Source organism: Pleurodeles waltl, chromosome 4_1 (genome assembly GCF_031143425.1).
Source record: "Pleurodeles waltl isolate 20211129_DDA chromosome 4_1, aPleWal1.hap1.20221129, whole genome shotgun sequence".
Lineage (NCBI taxonomy): Eukaryota > Metazoa > Chordata > Amphibia > Caudata > Salamandridae > Pleurodeles > Pleurodeles waltl.
This window is the reverse complement of record NC_090442.1, coordinates 313,171,543-313,189,558: the sequence shown is the minus strand read 5'-3', so window position 1 is coordinate 313,189,558 and position 18,016 is coordinate 313,171,543. Positions and strand designations below refer to the sequence as shown.

General features: G+C 41.8%; 1 protein-coding gene across 1 annotated transcript in view; it reads left to right on the top strand.

The window, feature by feature from the left end:
• The window catches only part of FGF6 (fibroblast growth factor 6), a 42,409-nt gene extending 24,533 nt beyond the window's left edge, over positions 1–17,876 (top strand). The window contains exon 3 of the mRNA XM_069228410.1: positions 16,491–17,876. Coding sequence (XP_069084511.1) covers positions 16,491–16,667 — 177 coding nt within the window. The 3' untranslated portion in view covers positions 16,668–17,876. The remainder of the gene's footprint in view (positions 1–16,490) is intronic.
• The last annotated feature ends 140 nt before the right edge of the window (positions 17,877–18,016 follow it).

Below are 18,016 nucleotides of genomic sequence, written 5' to 3'. Positions count from 1 at the left end.
TCAGCTATGATACCATAATAATTGCTGGTTACGCTAAAGGTTTATTTAATCAAAACTTTTGTGTTTTTTCTAGGCACTGTTTATCCACATGCAAAACGTTTATTTAATCAAAACCTTTGTGTTTTTACTAAGCACTGTTTATCCACATTTATTTTTATCGTATGAATGGCACGATCAGAGTAGCTTGTTTATTTCTATTCCACTTAGCTCACCTACTGTTATGGGAAACGCATTAATCATTCGTTACCATTTTAAAGCACCTGCTACACTTGTTTTCGCTAACAGTGTACTCACTAATGGATTGACTCGTCTCTGCTTTACTGACCATTTCAGGTAAGTTAAGTTTGTAGTTAATGATGCATTTTTTGTATACCAGTTTAAATGTTTTTAGTTTTTGTTCGGTACACTGGTGTTTAGAGCAGGCACATCTTGGGCATCATTCTGTTTTGGAGTTTGTGGCACAGAGTACGTTTTTAGCATATGGATAAACACGAGAGTATGTCATCTATTTGTTAATTAATATTTTTTTTGTCATAGTTAATTGACGATAAGTTATTCAGTTAAATTTTCCATGCCACTTGTTTGAAATTTTTGTATTTGTTTCATACACGCAGTTGTTCTACTTGTTATGACATCATCCTCTGGATGTGCATGTCAGAGGGTTCATCTTATAACAATGAACAGTGATTTGTCATGGATTGATAATAATAATTTGCACAATAGAAGGTATGATTATTTGTTGGTTACTGTTGGTTTTTCTTGCATCACAGTTAACTCTGACGAAGGGTATTTTCTTCTGAAATGCATTGGGTTTGTACCATCCACTTTGACTCATGAGGAATGGCGAACCTTTATGTGTTTCAGCTTCTTAGTTCATGAAAGGGAAAACATTCTGTGTGTCAGGAAGTGTCCCATGTCAAAGAGCGGATCTTCTTTTCACAGTCACCGAAATGAATAATGTCCTGCTTCTTTTGAGAAAATGTGGATTCCGTACACTGTTGAAAGGCACAGAAACAATGGCAAGATTTATCTCTGGTTTTATATGCACCTGGTGCACCAATGGAAGCTACGTTCCTGCCTAGTGATTCTTCCAGTTGAAACATCACACTTGTTAACTTGCCTAATTCTACCCGCCTTCTCTCTTTCCACTGTAATTTGTACTACTTTGCCTGGTCTTAACACCATAGCCATGATGCCCACAAAGGTTAGCTTTCTAGTTCTACAGTGTGCACTTCGGCTGTACAGTACTTCCTGTTTGTTCAGCCCTTCGTTTTTAATGCAGCAAATTCACACATACAGCAGCTGCTTTTTTTCACTATTTCCTAACAAATTGTTTTAACTGCTCACCAAGCTACAACTTACAACAAAAAACAGCTTATTATTAATCACATAGGCGAAACCTAATGGATTTACCAATGCTTGTTACTCTTCCATCTAACTTGATTTGGCAATTGTAAATTGTTCATGGTATTGTTGACTTGGTGTTGTTGCACATGGAACACATGCATGTCTCTGAGGAAAGCTGTGCTGCATAAGACAAGCCATAATAGGGCTTGGAATACTCAAGCCTATGAGTGACATCATGTGAGCATCCAGAGTTGAGATTGGATTGGGCATTTTATTTAGTGTTATTGGGGTATTTTGGAGGTGAGAAACGTAAGGATGGGTCACTCCTTTAGGGAAGGGTTTAAGAGTCGGAATCAACTTCAATACAGTCTAAAGAGGAGGTTAGGGATGTTCCATTCTTGTTGTCTTGCAATCTTGCCAAGATCTAGAGTTTGAGGTGTGAATAATGTAGGTGAACAAAGAGATTATAATTAATCTCTTTGTGGTAAACTGGATCATTTAGTTGACAGTTCCTGATTATGTTTATGGTTTAGCTGCAGTGGAAGAGCAGAAACTGTTTAAAGTTGCACCGCGGCAGAACAACAAATAGATAATTGAGTCTCTGCTGTGGAGAAGGAGGACCTTACGGGTTGAGTCACAAAACATTTTTGACTGGCACTATTTTATGTCTTCGGTTTAAACACCTTTAAACACCACATTTTAAAAACAGGATTCAGGAAGTGTGACAGAAGATTTGTGCACACCTGCTTTGTGGTATTTGTTTTGGCAATGTGTTTTTTTGTTTTTTTGTGCTGCAGTACTGCAATGTAATTTTGTTGTGTTATACTGTGTTTGTTGTGTTACATTCTGTTTGGAATGTTTTGCTGTGATGTGCCCTGTTGTGTTTTATTTGTGTTATGTTGCTTTGTATATTTTAGTCTGTCATGGTTAGTTGTTTACTTTAACTATGTCAATAAATGTGTGGGACGAAAAGAACACATTGAGAGGCACAGGGAACTCTGATATATGTTTAATGGTAAACAGATCTAGGAAGAAGCAAAAATATTGCTTTGCTGTCTGAGCTGTTGGACTATAGAATGCTAAATTCACTTCAATTCCACATTTCCATTTCACATTTTCTACAATGCAGCAAGCGGAGGTTGTGATAGCAACTAACAGCCAGGTGCCTAGGTCTTCTTATGGGATGAATGTGACAACACCTTGAAGATTGATACAATATTGTATGGTAGAAATCTGAGTTCAATAAATTATTAGTACTCCCATATCTATGCCTACTTCAAAGCGACGCTATGCTTACTCTATCAGCAGAGTGTAGAGCAATGGAATACAAAATGGCAGGATGTTTAAAGTGTATGTTAATGTTCAATAATGCAAAGGCGTTGGTAGCACTTAAAGCAGGTATAACAATAATTTCACAAATGAAACTATATTTTGAGCCAAAAACCACATGTGCCTATAAATGTCCTGGGACAGCCAGCCATTTACCACTGTCTAAGGTAGTGCAATCAAGCTGGTCGATTTCTTCTACTATTTAAGACACCAGTCACCCACAGTGTGTTTTTTTGCATGGTGGTTCTCAGTGGTGAAGTTGTTAGGATCTGGGGATAGTGAGGACATGATTTTGTTTTTCACCCTGAGCCGCTTGTAGAAGTAATCAGAAATAGCACAAGATTGTTGCTATTAGCCTGGACCATAAGTGTTTGGTTGTTGTAAATATTGATTGTAAGATGTCTGTGTAAGTTGCAGTTAGCGGCCACATCATGTTTTCAACTTCTAGATCAGTCTTTACTGTGAGTGCCAAAGTAAAAGAAAGTAAGACTGTGCATATATATAGAGAGATGACAACTTTGACATCTGTGAACATGTGCTTGTCTTAGTACCTATAATCTGGGCATACCCACAGCAGGACAATTCCACACGTTGCACCACAAATTGACAGGCAATGTGAGTTCTTAAGTAAGGTGTCTAGGATGTTCCATTTTCACACCATGAAACAACAAAAGTAGGAATACAGAGCTCAAATCACCAATAAAAAATAAGAACAATTGTCATACAAACAAATGCGCTAATACATTCAGCATTTAAGGCATAGGTATTTGTTGTATTTTATTTTAAGTATTTCTAGAGTATGCAATTACCTGAAGAAGTCCTGGCACTGAAAGAGTGCACTAAAAACATGACTCACCTTTGATGTAAACAACAATGTCTTGAGGAGTTTTCCAAAACGTGACAGGTTGGTGTGGCTTAAGTTTAAAGAAGGAGCATTCCAAAGGGTTGCTATCTGAAAGTAGTGGAGGCTTACTTATACAGCAGGGGCTTACCTAAACTTACCTAAAGGCGTCTTACTCTCCTCTCCTCTTGTCGTCCGTCTCTCCTGAAAGCTCCAATGTGGAAACTGCAGTAACCAATCCTGGTGCTGCTCTCATGCTGTTAAACAGCGTGAGAGAAGCTTCAGGACTGAAGGGAGCAGCCTCTTTCACTGCTCACAAGAGTGCTGAAGGCCTGGGCTTTCTCTAACCCAGCTGTTTTATGACAGCTGGGTTAGAGAAGTTCAAAGTGTGCATGTCAGGCTGTTTGTCGCAACCTCTACTGAGGAGTCTCCACATTGCAAACTATAGGAAAAAGTAAAAATGTTTATTGAGCTTAAAAAATAATAAACATATGTTTCTATTAAATATTCATGTAAATTATTTGTATATGTTTATTTTAACTAATGATTTTATGATTTTATTTGAAATGTAGAACAAATGAAAAAATGCTACACATTGGTATTTTGCATTTAAAATGTAATTAATTTGGATATATTTAATTGCAGTAATTTTTCTAAAGTTTAAATTAAAACAATTCCCACCTAAATAAAAAAAACGTTGTTATGTATCAATGATCACTAAAAGTGATGTATAGAATTAACTAAACAATCTAATTAATGTTAATAACAATTATGTAACATTCATTTTTAAATTTTTAAAAAGGTCATTACAAATGTGAAAATTAAATTTAAAAAAATTATGTTTAGATTTTGGTGACATTCAATTATAATCATTTATATTTTTAACAATTTAATTTAATTTAATTTAATTTAACCTAACATTATTTTCTGTCAGGTTTTATTTTAAGTCCCTTCCTAATTATACTCTATGGGAGGGTGTTGCAGCATTTGTGAGTTGCCATGCATGGTGTTATAGTACACATAGTTAGGGTGGAGATCTCCACACATAAAAACATAGGCAGACGCAGGCTTAAGCCTTAGATTGTAGTTTGTGAATAGCAATTTGTAGTAAATTTGTAGTAATATATTAATGCTATAAAATTTACTACAAAGTGCACCTTGAGAATAGGGCCTGCTATCCCATATGGCTGTCTACAAACAAAACAGTTTCCAGCTTTGTAGTGTTTTGGTTACATGCAGGGTGGAATTAAATGCTTCTCCACATTCTGCTTCTGCAAGGAGCTGAAAAACAAGCTGCAGAAGTAGGGAACAGGTACAGCTAATTAGGAAAGAGAGTATGCTGCTTCAGCCTAGGAATGTTGTTCTTTGCAGGAAAGAAGGGCCAGATAGCCAAACTGTCATTCATTTATGGTACAGAGAGGGACAACAAATTGCACACCCAATGTACTGCAAAGCAAAGTCTGACATCTGACACCTCCTCCAGTCAGAACACTGTGGGACTTAAATGCTTCAGAGTGCAGAAAACACAATATTAGTGAGGAGAGTCATTGACTCAGCAGCAGGGAAATGACACAGGCATCTTTATCATCAAGTCAAGAACAAGCGATTGGGCAAAAGTTCACTCTAAGTACGTGTAGTGTACTGGAAACAATAGGTCTGGCCAACATACAGCTAATGCTGTTTGTAGACAAGACCTAAAAATATGAAAATGGGTTAAAAAGCAGTACAGTGAAAATATTCTAACATACAATAACGCACCTCTACAGTGAAAATATTCTACCAGACAATACAACACAAGCACTCTAAAGGATACTTAAAATGACTGGCAGATAGGGGAACAGGTAAAGTTCCTCTGTCTGTAAATATGAGTGGCCCTGTCTGCCCAACAATTGGTAACATTAATTCAGGTTTTTATGATATGTGCAATGAATAGTCATGGAACACATTTACATAAAAATGATTTCACTATACCTTACTAGTGTGCTTGTTGGTCAGCTGGAAAACCTTGATGGATTGTACTTGTTGGTCAGCATATATGTTACTGGGATTAAACCCTCAATGGTAATTCGGCCCTGAACACTATGCTAGCATGCTATATTGCCTTTTAACCAGTAACCATGTTCTGGAAAGTATTTTGTCTGTGGAAATTGCTAATCGAAAAGTGAGAGCTAAGAGCTCCAGGGTGAAGCACAATGTAACAAGTGTGAAGTCAAACACTGGTTGATGATAGTGTCAGCAAAAGTAGTTCCAGAAGAACATTATTTCCTGCACATTCCTGTTTCAGGCAAACAAACAGTGATTCCTCCTGACTGGTTCCTTCCCAGGATGTAATTCTGAAGGTTCATTTTACCGGGGTTGGATGTCATATCCCTGTCAGTCAAGTTTGTTGTGTGTTAAGGACTTAGTGGATTACTTAGAGTTTGGCAGAAATGTACATTCCCATAAATATGTTGGCATTTCACCAAACACAGTATCCTTGCCCCTTAGGAAGTGGTGGAAGCATCAGGTTTGCATAGATGGAGCCTCAGACAGCTCTGACAGCTTTAATCGCTGACCTGGTGGTCCATCTGCCACTAGGTTGCCGGATCATGGTGAATAGTCTGGGTCTTCCATGTGCTGCATGTAAGTCAAAGTCAAGTAAATTAAACCATGGCACTAGAATACATGGACTAAACTACTACCCTCTTGTCAAGGCCTTTGTTTTTTTTTCTTTTCACAAGAAAGGCTCACTTAGGGAATTTGTTTCTTAAAAACAAAACATTTTGCTAAGTGGGCACAGCAAGAATAGCAGCTGCTTAGTTCAGTCCAGAACATCAGCACTTCCACTGAACAATGGGAAATCCCTGTCTGCCTAGTGGGCATCTCTAAATTTGGGAGGTGGTCTTCACTGGGAGTGAGGAGGCTACAGCATTTTTTGACTTGGCAGACCATTGGGCTGCCTGCAAGTGTTTATTTTCATTTTTCCACATTTTTTGCCTGAGGGCCTTTTTTCTTTGCTGTGAAACAGCCAGTGCACCGGGAAGCAGTCGCCTTGTGAGACTGCCTCAGTGTGTTTCTGTTCTGTCCGAGCTGATTGTTGTTGAGCATCAGGTAGACTCCCCCAACTACCAGATACGTCTGAAGGTTGCAGTTGGGTAAGACTAGAGCATGGCAGCAGGCCCTTAGGAAACTTGTATGAGTTGGCCAAAGCTAGACTTTAATGCACACCACTAGTGTGGAGTGCACTTGGGGTCACATCCTGAAATCCGCCAGGGATGCAGAGTTTAGCGTGGGCAGAAAGAGAGGGGACAGAGGACCTGGAAGGAAACACAGTCCTGTTTCAATCTATGGCACTAGTCTTGTGATTTAGGCGGTCATTCTGACCGCGGCGGTCGGCGGTCGCCGCCCGCCAAGCGATTCCCACCGAAAGACCGCACCGCGGTCCAAAGACCGCGGCGGCCATTCCCGGCTTTCCCGCTGGGCCGGCGGGCGACCGCCAGAAGACCGCCGACCGGCCCAGCGGGACAGCCCCTTCAACAATGAAGCCGGCTCGGAATGGAGCCGGCGGAGTTGAAGGGGTGCGACGGGTGCAGTGGCACCCGTCGCGATTTTCACTGTCTGCTAAGCAGACAGTGAAAATCTTTGTGGGGCCCTGTTAGGGGGCCCCTGCACTGCCCATGCCAGGGGCATGGGCAGTGCAGGGGCCCCCAGGGGCCCCACGGCACCCGTTCCCGCCATCCTGGTTCTGGCTGTGGACACCGCCAGAAAAAGGCTGGCGGGAAGGTGGTCGGAATCCCCATGGCGGTGCTGCAAGCAGCGCCGCCATGGCGGGTTCCCTGGGCCAGTGGGAAACCGGCGGTAAACCGCCGGCTCCCTTTTTCCGACCGCGGCTTTACCGCTGCGGTCAGAATCGCCCAGGAAGCACCGCCAGCCTGTTGGCGGTGCTTCCGCCGCACTCCGCCATGGCGGTCATGGACCGCCAAGGTCAGAATGACCCCCTTAGTGTCTTGAGTTTGCATGTATTTGCACTTAATTATGCGAACTTCTGGACTGGAAAATCAACTCATTGGAGTCACTGTGAGTATTTTGAGTTATGAACTTATGCACGCCTTGTGCTTGCCTCCTCATGGACTGCTTGTTCTGTGCTACCAGTGAGAATGAAGTGCTGAAAATATTTAGCTCATTGAAATTTGTGTAATTTACTTACTCGTAATTATGCAAAATATCAGTAAAACTACACAAAAATCCACATAATTATGTAAAATGCAAATCCTTTATTAAAATGAACTGCGACCTCGTATCAGTCAGTCAAATATGTATATTGTGGAAAACAAGTTTCATAAAACAGTATACAATATGAAAACATACATCCCTAACAAATACAGAATAAACAACAAAAACATAGTTACATAAAGCTACAAAAAAAATTAAAGCCTCAGTCAATCCTCACATAAAAGGGATGACTAAAAACAATTAGAGCCAGATTTACTAACCTTTCGCACAATGCAGTGCAGCAAGAAAACTTGAGCCCAGATTTATACTTGCTTTGCGCCGGATTTGCATCATTTATTTTTACGCAAATTCGGCACAAACCTAACTCCAAATGTATACTTTGGTGCTAGACCCATCTAACACCAAAGTTTTGGAGTTAAAGTATTTATTTGCTAGCGGGAAACTACCTTGCGTCAATGAGATGGAAGGTAGGCGTTCCCGGGCACAAAATGACTCTAAGGCCCTAGCACCTTATTTATCCTCGCATACAAACATGGTGCACGGGAGGGAGGTGGGCCTAAATAATTGCTTAGCACCATTATTTTACACCTGGGTCAGGGCAGGTGTTATGGGACCTGTGGGCCCATTTCCATGGTGGAACACCATGGAATGAGTCCACAGGTGCCCTCCCCAGGCCCAAGGGATACCCCCACCCACACCAGAGAGACAGCAGAGGATGGGGGACCCCATCCCAGGTAAGTAGAGGTAAGTAGAGGTAAGTAGAGGTAAGTATTCTTGTTTTTTTTTTAAGTGCCATATACATGGCACAGGGTACAATGGCAATGCCCAGGGGACCCTTGTCCCCTGTGCTGGCCATTGTGGTGGTGGGCATGACTCCTGTCTTTTGTAAGACAAGAGTCATGTGGTATAGTAGGTTTAGCATCAAGAAATGACGCTTGGCTGGTTAGAGTCATCTTTTTTATCCTAACTAGCCTAACGTAATTTTTTGGGTGAAAAACCCCCTTCTCCCATACCGCCACACCCACCTGGCTAACATCATTTTCCATGACGTTAGCCTACCCTTTGCCCCATATTGCGCCATTCCATAAATAAGACACCCGGCCGGTGTCTTGGAATGGTGCTAGCTGCCGGTATGAAAATGTATAAATATGGGCCTTGCTGTGCTTCTTTGTGTGAGAGGGAGAGAACAGAAATGCACCATATCTGCTAAGGTATGGCATACTTCTGCTCTCTCATATCGCTGGTGCACTTCAGGCAGCCTAGCACCAACGCTGGCACTCTTGCATCATGGTGTAATGGTGGCTGCATTCCAAGGAGAATGTTTTTTTTGCAGGAAGGGATACCTTCCTGCACATAATCTCTTGAGGTATTTTCCTCTTTCTATGTGTGCTGCAAAGTGCAGCACACATAGAAAGAGGAAATGACATGGAGAAAAAAGGATTTTGCTCCTCCTTATCCATCTTCTGGGAGGCATAGCAATTTCATGCAATCCCAGGTTTATAAACCTTTGTAAATCTGGGATTGGGTGAGATCCAGTGGTGGATGCATCGAAGGTCCATGTTCCACCCATGGAATTCCTCTCAGAATGAAATGTAATGCAATGCAGTGCAGGCAGCTTCTTTGCATTACATTTTTATTTAGAAAACCAAGCAAGGCGGCACGAATAGCACCTTGCATGGCTTTGTAAGTATTTGCATCATGGATAAGGTGCAAAAAGTAGTGCAACCTTGACAGAAAACGGTAAATTTACCCTTAATCTCCCAAGCCTGATCTATTCTTTAATGAGTCCTTTAGAAAACCTTCAATATGAGAACTTGAGCATTCAGAAGAAAATATTTGTAAAAAGATAAGAGCAGGTCTTGCCTGGGTAAAATGAATGTCCTTGAGGAGAGGTTAAATAAGTTTACGATGTAAATCAGAACAACAATCAAAAGTTAAATGCAGACTATCCTGGGTTGAATACATATCAGATTTGCAGGGATCAAGGTCTATAACCATGGACCATACTTTAGGAACAGCCAAAACGTGATGTAACAGGCATAGCCTAAATATTATTAAAAGATAATGATGGATAATGATGATCAGATGAAATCTGATACTGTGGGCTAAACCAGATCCCACAAGTCCCACAACATAAGATCCCTCCCCACAGGATAGAAAAAGGAAAATATAAGAATCCCCATGGTCACAGTGAAGGAAATAAGACGTAGGACAGCGGGACAAAAAGAACATAACATGAAAAGGAAGAAACAAAAAGAAAAAGAAAAACACAAATGAGACAAAGAAGAGTATAGACAAAGACAAAAACTCAAAGTGACATCAGCACACAAGTGCACTCAGGCATATCCACTGATGGTGTTGGTCTAGTGTAGAAAATAATCCTACAGTTTCTAGGGGATATCTGCGTGTGGCCTCAGATTGTATCTGGTGTCTCCTTTGCATTGGCTGAGAGTGTAATTTTGGGGCTGTCATTCTGCAGAACTGGAGTTGATGTCTTGTTCACCCAACGTTTGTGGTGGTTTTCCTTGTTCAGCTACATTGGGATCTCTTTGCAGACTTCCAGGCAGATTGGCGTAGGCCTGGGGCAACTCCTCAGGGCAGTCAATGTCCTGCTTGGGATTCTTTTCCTATTGGGATGGCGAATGGTCGCCTGCTCTGGAGATGGAGAGCTGGTGATTCTTAAAGTAAACAATGTTTTGGGTAATTGTCTCCTCAACTCTGGTGGCAGTGATGATTGCCCCTCGTACCCTGGCGATCTTCAGTGGATGTGGTTCAAACGGTAAGCAAAGTTTGCTCCCTGGGTGTTGAAACGACATCCCCGATTCTCAGCTTTTCAAGGTGTACTCTTTGCTTGGTGGACATCAGGTCATTTGTTTCATTTCATCGACTCAGGGCGTCAGACACTTCCTTCTGAATAGCAAAAGGCATGTTCAAATGGGGTATAGTATCCATGAGTTGGAGGTTTAGGTACCTCTTGTTGGGAGTGACTACTGTGGTGTGGGGAGTGAGCCTGTACTCCCGTAGGAAAACATATAGAGCACAGTCTAAATTTTGAGCGTCAACCAGCGCAATGAGAAGTACCTTGTTGATAGTTGTTGCACCTCTGTATTTGCTTGGGGCCACCTGGTCTTCCGGTGGTGGATGCCTCTGGATTTCAGGTATTCGACAAACTCCTGACTGGAGAAATTAAGTCTGTTGTCCATCCAGATTTCCCAGAGGAGGCCAATCGAGGGATGATCTAGTGGTGGTCAGGGATTCTACAATCTCCACCTCTGGGTATTTTTGGAGAAGTCATCAATCACCACCAACATGTCTGTCATCAGGAAGGCTGCCAAATATGCGCTGGCTGAATGCCATGTGATGGGAGTGATGGCTGGAGTAATGATGGGGGCTGGTGACTCAGCAGAGCCAGCTGCTTGACACGTAGACCATTGGCTAACAGTACTCTTCACCATGCTGTTGAGATTGGGAAACCACACTTTGCAGCGGAGTCTGGCTTTTGTCTTGACAATGCCTTGGTGAGAGGAGTGTGCCAGGTCCACCATACGCTGCTGAAGTTGTCAGGGGATCACTAGATAAGGCCTTTGCAACAAACACACTTCCGGTGATGCAGCCAATTAATTGTCAACATGTTGCAGAGACAGCAAAATTTGTTAGGCTTCAGTGGTGCGAAAAGACAGGTTCTTTCTCATCTTGTCCCAGTTACCTGATTCTACTTCAGACAGGGCCAGCTGAAGACACTCATCCTCTTGTGTTGCTTTTAGAATCTCCGACAGAGAGATGGGTGGTGGCTACGATCTTGACCACTAGTCTTACATACTCCTCCACTTCTTAGGCTTTGGATTCTTCTCAGACCATATGAGGTCTTTCATGCCGGGACAGAGTCTCCCAGTTTTTGGGTTCCTGAGCGGTAGACCACAGAGAAGTCATATTCTTACAACTGAATAATCCACTTATCGATTGTTGGTGGCAGCTTTGAGGAAGAACCAGTGAATAGTGGAAGTGGCTTATGGTCAGTGTGAATTGTGAAATGGTGTCTATACTGTAGAGATACAGGAGGAAGTGACAACATCCCCTATGTATTGCGAAAGCCTCTTTCTCAATGTGGGAGTATTGCTGTTCAGTTTCGGTCAGAACCTGGCTAGCATAAGATATAGAAGTCCCCTCTCCATTATCCTGTCTCTGAGATAGCACCGCTCCGAGGACTGTGGGACTCGTGTCAACTGACAATTCAGACTCATGTTGTGGGTCAAAATATTCTAGCATGGTGTCCTCCGAGAGAGCCTGTTTGGTGGCTCAGAAGGTGTCTTCTTGAGATGGTCCTCACTTCCACGAGGTTTTGGCTTTTGTCAGTTCACAAAGGGGGGCTGTAAAGGCCATGAGGTTTGAAATCAAACAGCTACAGTAGGTTACCATCCCAAGAAACTTCGGATGCCTGTGACATTGACTGGAGTGGGGGCTGACTGGATGTCTCTTACTTTGGCTGGATCAGGCATGACTCCACTCTCCAAGAAGCGGTATCAGGAAAAACTGATCTCTTTTTGAAGAAAAGCACACTTTTCCTTGTGGAGCTTAAGTCCCCTGTCCATAAGGTGCTGAAATGTCACTCGTAGTCTTACAAGATGTTCTTCTAGTGATGAGGCGCGCATAAGGATGTCATTGCTGGCAGTGATGACGCAAGGAAGCCCCACCGCGACCCCCCTGAATGGTCTCCTGGAACACTTCTGCAGCACTGTACACCCCAAAACAAAGGTGCTTTTATCTTCTTAAATCCACATGAGTGTAGAATGTTGTGATTGTCCTTGTTTCTGGTGCCAGCATTAGCTGGTGGTACCCTGCTCAGAGGTCCACTTTTGAGAACCACCTGTATCTGCTCACTTCCACCACCAGGTCGTCAACAGCGGGTGTTAGGTGCCTTTCTCGCCATATCACCATGTTGGGGAGGCACATCTCCACACAGATCCGAACCTCCTCGGGCTGCTTGGCTTTCCTCTCAAGCACTAGAGGCAACACCCAGGGAATTGGACCCTCAACCTTCTCGATGATGTCTGCCGCCTATAGTTTTCTAGTTCTTCTTCAGGCGAAGGTGGAATGCCACTCGGCAATGAAAAAGTGAGACAGGTTGAATACATTCATCTACATGAAGGTGAACCATGCGACCCTTGAGACATCCAATTCATTCTAACAGTTTCGCAAACTCTCTCATAAGGGCATCAACGGCTGACAGGTGTACACTGAATGCGAATGTGACCAGTTAGAGTCATTCGGCTGTTTTGCAGCTCAACAGCATTCCCGCGCCCCCACAGGTGATGTACACGTTTTCTCTGCAGGATGTCACCAAGTCTCTTTATTGAATTCCTTTTGCCCACATGATAGGAAAAGACCAGGAACATGAAAAAGGGAGGGGTCCCTTGCAAATCCCCCTCTTGAAATCTTATATTTTCTGCTAAACCAGATCCCACAAGTTCCACGACATAACAGGATCCTTGTTAAGTAATACAGTCATAGGCAATCTCTCAAAAATAACCTGTTAAATTCCAAGTCTGGATTAATCCAGACATAAAGCCATTTCAGCAGCAGACGTATGGCAATAATGCCAGAAATGTATCTCTGTACAAGGAAACATTTAACTGAAAGCATCACAAACGACATGGGCTCTGCTGTTCTCCTGTGGTATGGTGCCATGCGCTGTCAATTGTAACAATGAATGGCACATAATTGTGCAAAGTGGTGTATTGGCAAAATTTCAGGAATTTCATGCAACCAGTATAAATGGAAATACCCAAAACTATGTGAATTGTGCAGCCATAATTTTAATTTTGGCCAGGCCTATCTACACTCATTTGGGCTCTGGGGCATCAGGAGGAAAGGCCTTTATCTCTACAAAAGGGCTCTGCAACTCCTGCTTTCCCCCCGGTCCTCTCAGATGGATTTTGACAGGATTATAAGAGTCAACAGTAAATCTAATTACATATAGTTAGAAGTGATGTGCTCTACTTTTGTATGAAACATTTTAAATAGTGAAAGTGAATGTGGTAAGTATGAATATATGAATCGGTAGAGGAAGCAAAAAAATGATTACTAAAAAAAAGATTATAACAATAAAATTAAAACGTGTACCTCGAGACTCTAAATGCATTGGCTCTCCCCTCCCCAGTATATTCATTTTATCATAACCGTAAGGAGAAGAGTACATTTTGTGTGTGCTAATTAAATGTGGATGTAAACAATATGAATCCACTGAAACGCAGTGCTGATGTTTTTAAACAACACCTCACAAGTGCACCATTAACTGGATTGAACAAACAGTATTATGATAGATGTTAAACAATTAGGGAGCATAGGGTAAGGATGATGTGTGAATGGAATGAATTGAAACTTTAAATATCGATGAATGTAATTTTATGAGAAAAATTGTGAATGTCAATGTAGTTTATTTTTATGGAAAGCAAGATTTAAGTGAGAATAAATGTGTAGGGTTGATCTTTGTTTTATATGACTGGTGCAAGGTCCAGGGTCCCTGTATTCTCCATCTTTGTTCGGAGAAATGTAAAGCGTTAGTTTAGACTATGAGGTATATAGGGGCATATTTATACTCCGTTTGCGCCGAATTTGCGTCGATTTTTTCGACGCAAATTCGACGCAAAACTAACTCCATATTTATACTTTGGCGTTAGACGCGTCTAGCGCCAAAGTTCATGGAGTTAGCGTCAATTTTTTGCTTGAACACCTTCCTTGCGTTAATGATATGCAAGGTAGGCGTTCCCGTCTTAAAAAATGACTGCGATGCATATGCGTCGTATTTATACTCCCGGGCAAAAATGACGCCCGGGATTGGGCGGTACTAAAAAACCCGCATTTGCGCCGGATTTTAGCGCCTGGGTCAGGGCAGGCGTTAAGGGACCTGTGGGCTCAGAATGAGCCCAGAGGTGCCCTCCCCTGCCCCCAGGGACACCCCCTGCCACCCTTGCCCACCCCAGGAGGACACCCAAGGATGGAGGGACCCACCCCAGGGACATTAAGGTAAGTCCAGGTAAGTATTTTTTTTATTTTTTTTTGTGGCATAGGGGGGCCTGATTTGTGCCCCCCTACATGCCACTATGCTCAATGACCATGCCCAGGGGACAGAAGTCCCCTGGGCATGGCCATTGGGCAAGGGGGCATGACTCCTGTCTTTGCTAAGACAGGAGTCATTTCAATGGGGGATGGGCGTCGTAAAAAAATGGCGCAAATCGGGTTGTGGCGATTTTTTTGCCTCAGCCTGACTTGCACCATTTGTGGACGCCCATATGCCATTTTCCCCCTACGCTGGCGCTGCCTGGTGTACGTCGTTTTTTTTAACGCACACCAGACAGCGCCGGCGGCTAACGCCGGCTAACGTCATTCAATAAATACGGCGCCCGCATGGCGCTTCAGAATGGCGTTAGCCGGCGCTAATTTTTTTGACGCAAAACTGCGTTGGCGCAGTTTTGCGTCAAAAAGTATAAATATGGGCCATATTGTCTATAGCCTAAATAGTTTTAGCTTATGCAAAACCTGGTATTAGAAGTGTCTTAAGCAAACGAACGACAGAATTTTATATTGATTTTTATGCTAGTAGATACTTTGAAAGGGAAGAAATGAGGAACCTGGAGATGTCCTACTACTCAGGAAAATGATAAGAACGTCCATCCCTCTTCGAAAGTTTGATTCTACCACAACTCTGTGTCTGCTTCCAAGATCTGTGATCATATCTTCATTAGTATTCAGATTTCAAGAAAGACGGTCTGTGAAAATACTGGATAGTTTCTGCACAACTCACTGGCACAGATCTGGTACAAGTCAGCTTGAGCTATGGTAAATAATTCTGAAATAGTTATAAGATGGCCGACATCTTTTAGGGAATTACCAAGTTGTGGTTAATCCATTCTATAAGCTCATAGAAGCATTTATAAGACATATATCTTACCCAACCTGTGGAAGTTTAGGTGTTGGACTTATTTTGTGTAAGGTTGCCCAGCAAGTACTCGTCTAAATCAGAACCCTCCAAAATGTGTACCCTCAATGCAAAAGGAAACCAGGAAACTAGAGATTAGAATGGCTTCTGGCAGCAGTGCCCAAGAAGCGACACACTCAAACTCAATCCTACAAGAATCTAAATCAGCCTTGAATCTAGGATGGGAGAGAGAAGTGGAAGTCTGGCCCAACAAAGGCCGAACAAGGACACATTAAATTTTCTTTTACTTCATATTCTATCCCTGTCCTGCTCATACACAATCTCCACCATCCAAAGACAGCTCTGGTCCCACATAACAATCAAGGGAATTTACATGACTACAGTCTTGCGAAGGAAACTAGTGGCATGCTAATACTTTAAAGGTGGACTGTCACCTCTGCCACCAGAGACATTAGAACATTACTTACCTACGGATCTGCTACATAAAACTCTGGACACCTGGACATCTATTCTAAAGAGGAGAGATTCCATAACTGAGGTAAAGAAATTTGACAAAAAAAGAAGACAAATTGAGTGTGGTGGGTTTGTTCAAAGGGATATTTGCACTAGTTTTGCATGATGAGTAATTTGTCAAAAGTGCAGGCTGCAGTATGTGGATTCATGAATTAATTCACAGTAGAATTAGAATCCGATTGTGACCCACTATCCTCATAGATTTGACCTTCTGTTTATCATGTCTCTCTTTTTGGTGCAAAAACAGACATTTTATGGTTATTCATTTCTACCCCTTTTTCCAGCATAAAAATCAATCTATTTCTTTTTCAGGAATATTTTCAAGATGAATGCAAATTTAACGAGATTTTACTGTCAAACAACTATAATGCATATGAATCCACCACATACCGAGGAGCCTATGTAGGATTGAGCAAATATGGCAGAGTGAAAAAAGGAATCAAGATCTCCCCGGCCATGACAGTAACTCACTTCCTGCCAAGAATATGAAAATGAGTAGCGCACAATGCTGCATTATGTATATTTTATTTTGCACATGTGAATAATCTCCCAGGTAAAGTATTTATACTATTGTAGATATATGTATATTGGAATTGAAGTATTTATAGTAGATTGACGACTTATGTACTATATTGCTGCTTGTGTAATGTAAGGTACACAAATGAATGCTATATTGCTACTTTTTGTAACCTAAGGAACACAACTTGACGCTATATTGCTGCCTGCTAAGGGTGGTGTAGTGACGTGGCCCCTGTCATATTCCGAAAGCATCTCACACATTTAAACGTGCAATAGTTTATTACCATTGCCATGTATTGCTCTGTTGTGCAAGTGTGTGCATTCATGTGCATATAAGTGCACACACATGCACATTAATGTATTTACATGTATTTAAATGTAATATATGTACGTACTACTGGACACTGCAAAATCACTTCTGTTTCAATGTCAAGGAGAGATCCATGGATCATGACTGTTGTGACATTGAATCTGTGCCTCCACTCCCACATCTACGATATAAATGTAATGTTATATTGTCTTTTGGTAGAAACATGTTATGCTTTATTGGCTAAATGATAAAATACGGAACTCATCAGATGTAGTAGAATATATTACATCAACAAGATAATTTATCAAGGCATATTTATTTTCAGCAACATTGATGTGAACAGTATATGTTCCAGGAGACACAGTAATATTACATTCATATCCCTAATGCATGAGGCAGAATTTGTTTGAGGTATAGCCAAAAACAAAATGTGTATCCTCTCAACCTCATTGAAATTTAACATTATAACATAAACATAACAAGTGTATTTGTGACACGCACGTTCACTCTGAAGGGTCTCTTGGTGCTAAAGGGCCTCTTGGTGCTGAAATAACAGATATTTATTATCATCTAACTCAATGTTACACATTTTGTCGACCTAGGAAGGGTGAACTGCTGAGTGCCTCTACTCGGATTTGAACATTTGACAATGGGGTTAGACACGGATCCCATGAGTAGATGCACTCACCAACTGAGCCTGCAGACAATTTAGGTCTGCGTGCACCTACTTATTTATGTATCAAAAGTCTCTTGCAGCCCAAACAGCACAGAAACAAGGAACGCTAAATGCAAGAATTCAAAAGAAAAAGTATGAGCTGAACAAATATATGTTTACCTTCATAGCTAACTATGAGTGACAGGATACAAAAAGGGCTTGTGTGAAAAAAACCTAATCTAATCTAAAGGCATTTATAGAGTGCGAGTGGGTACCTTTAATGGTGCCCTTCTGCTAAAGAGATGCTTAAGTTGTATGCAGAAGAAGAGAAGATGGGGTATTAGAGATCGTGTG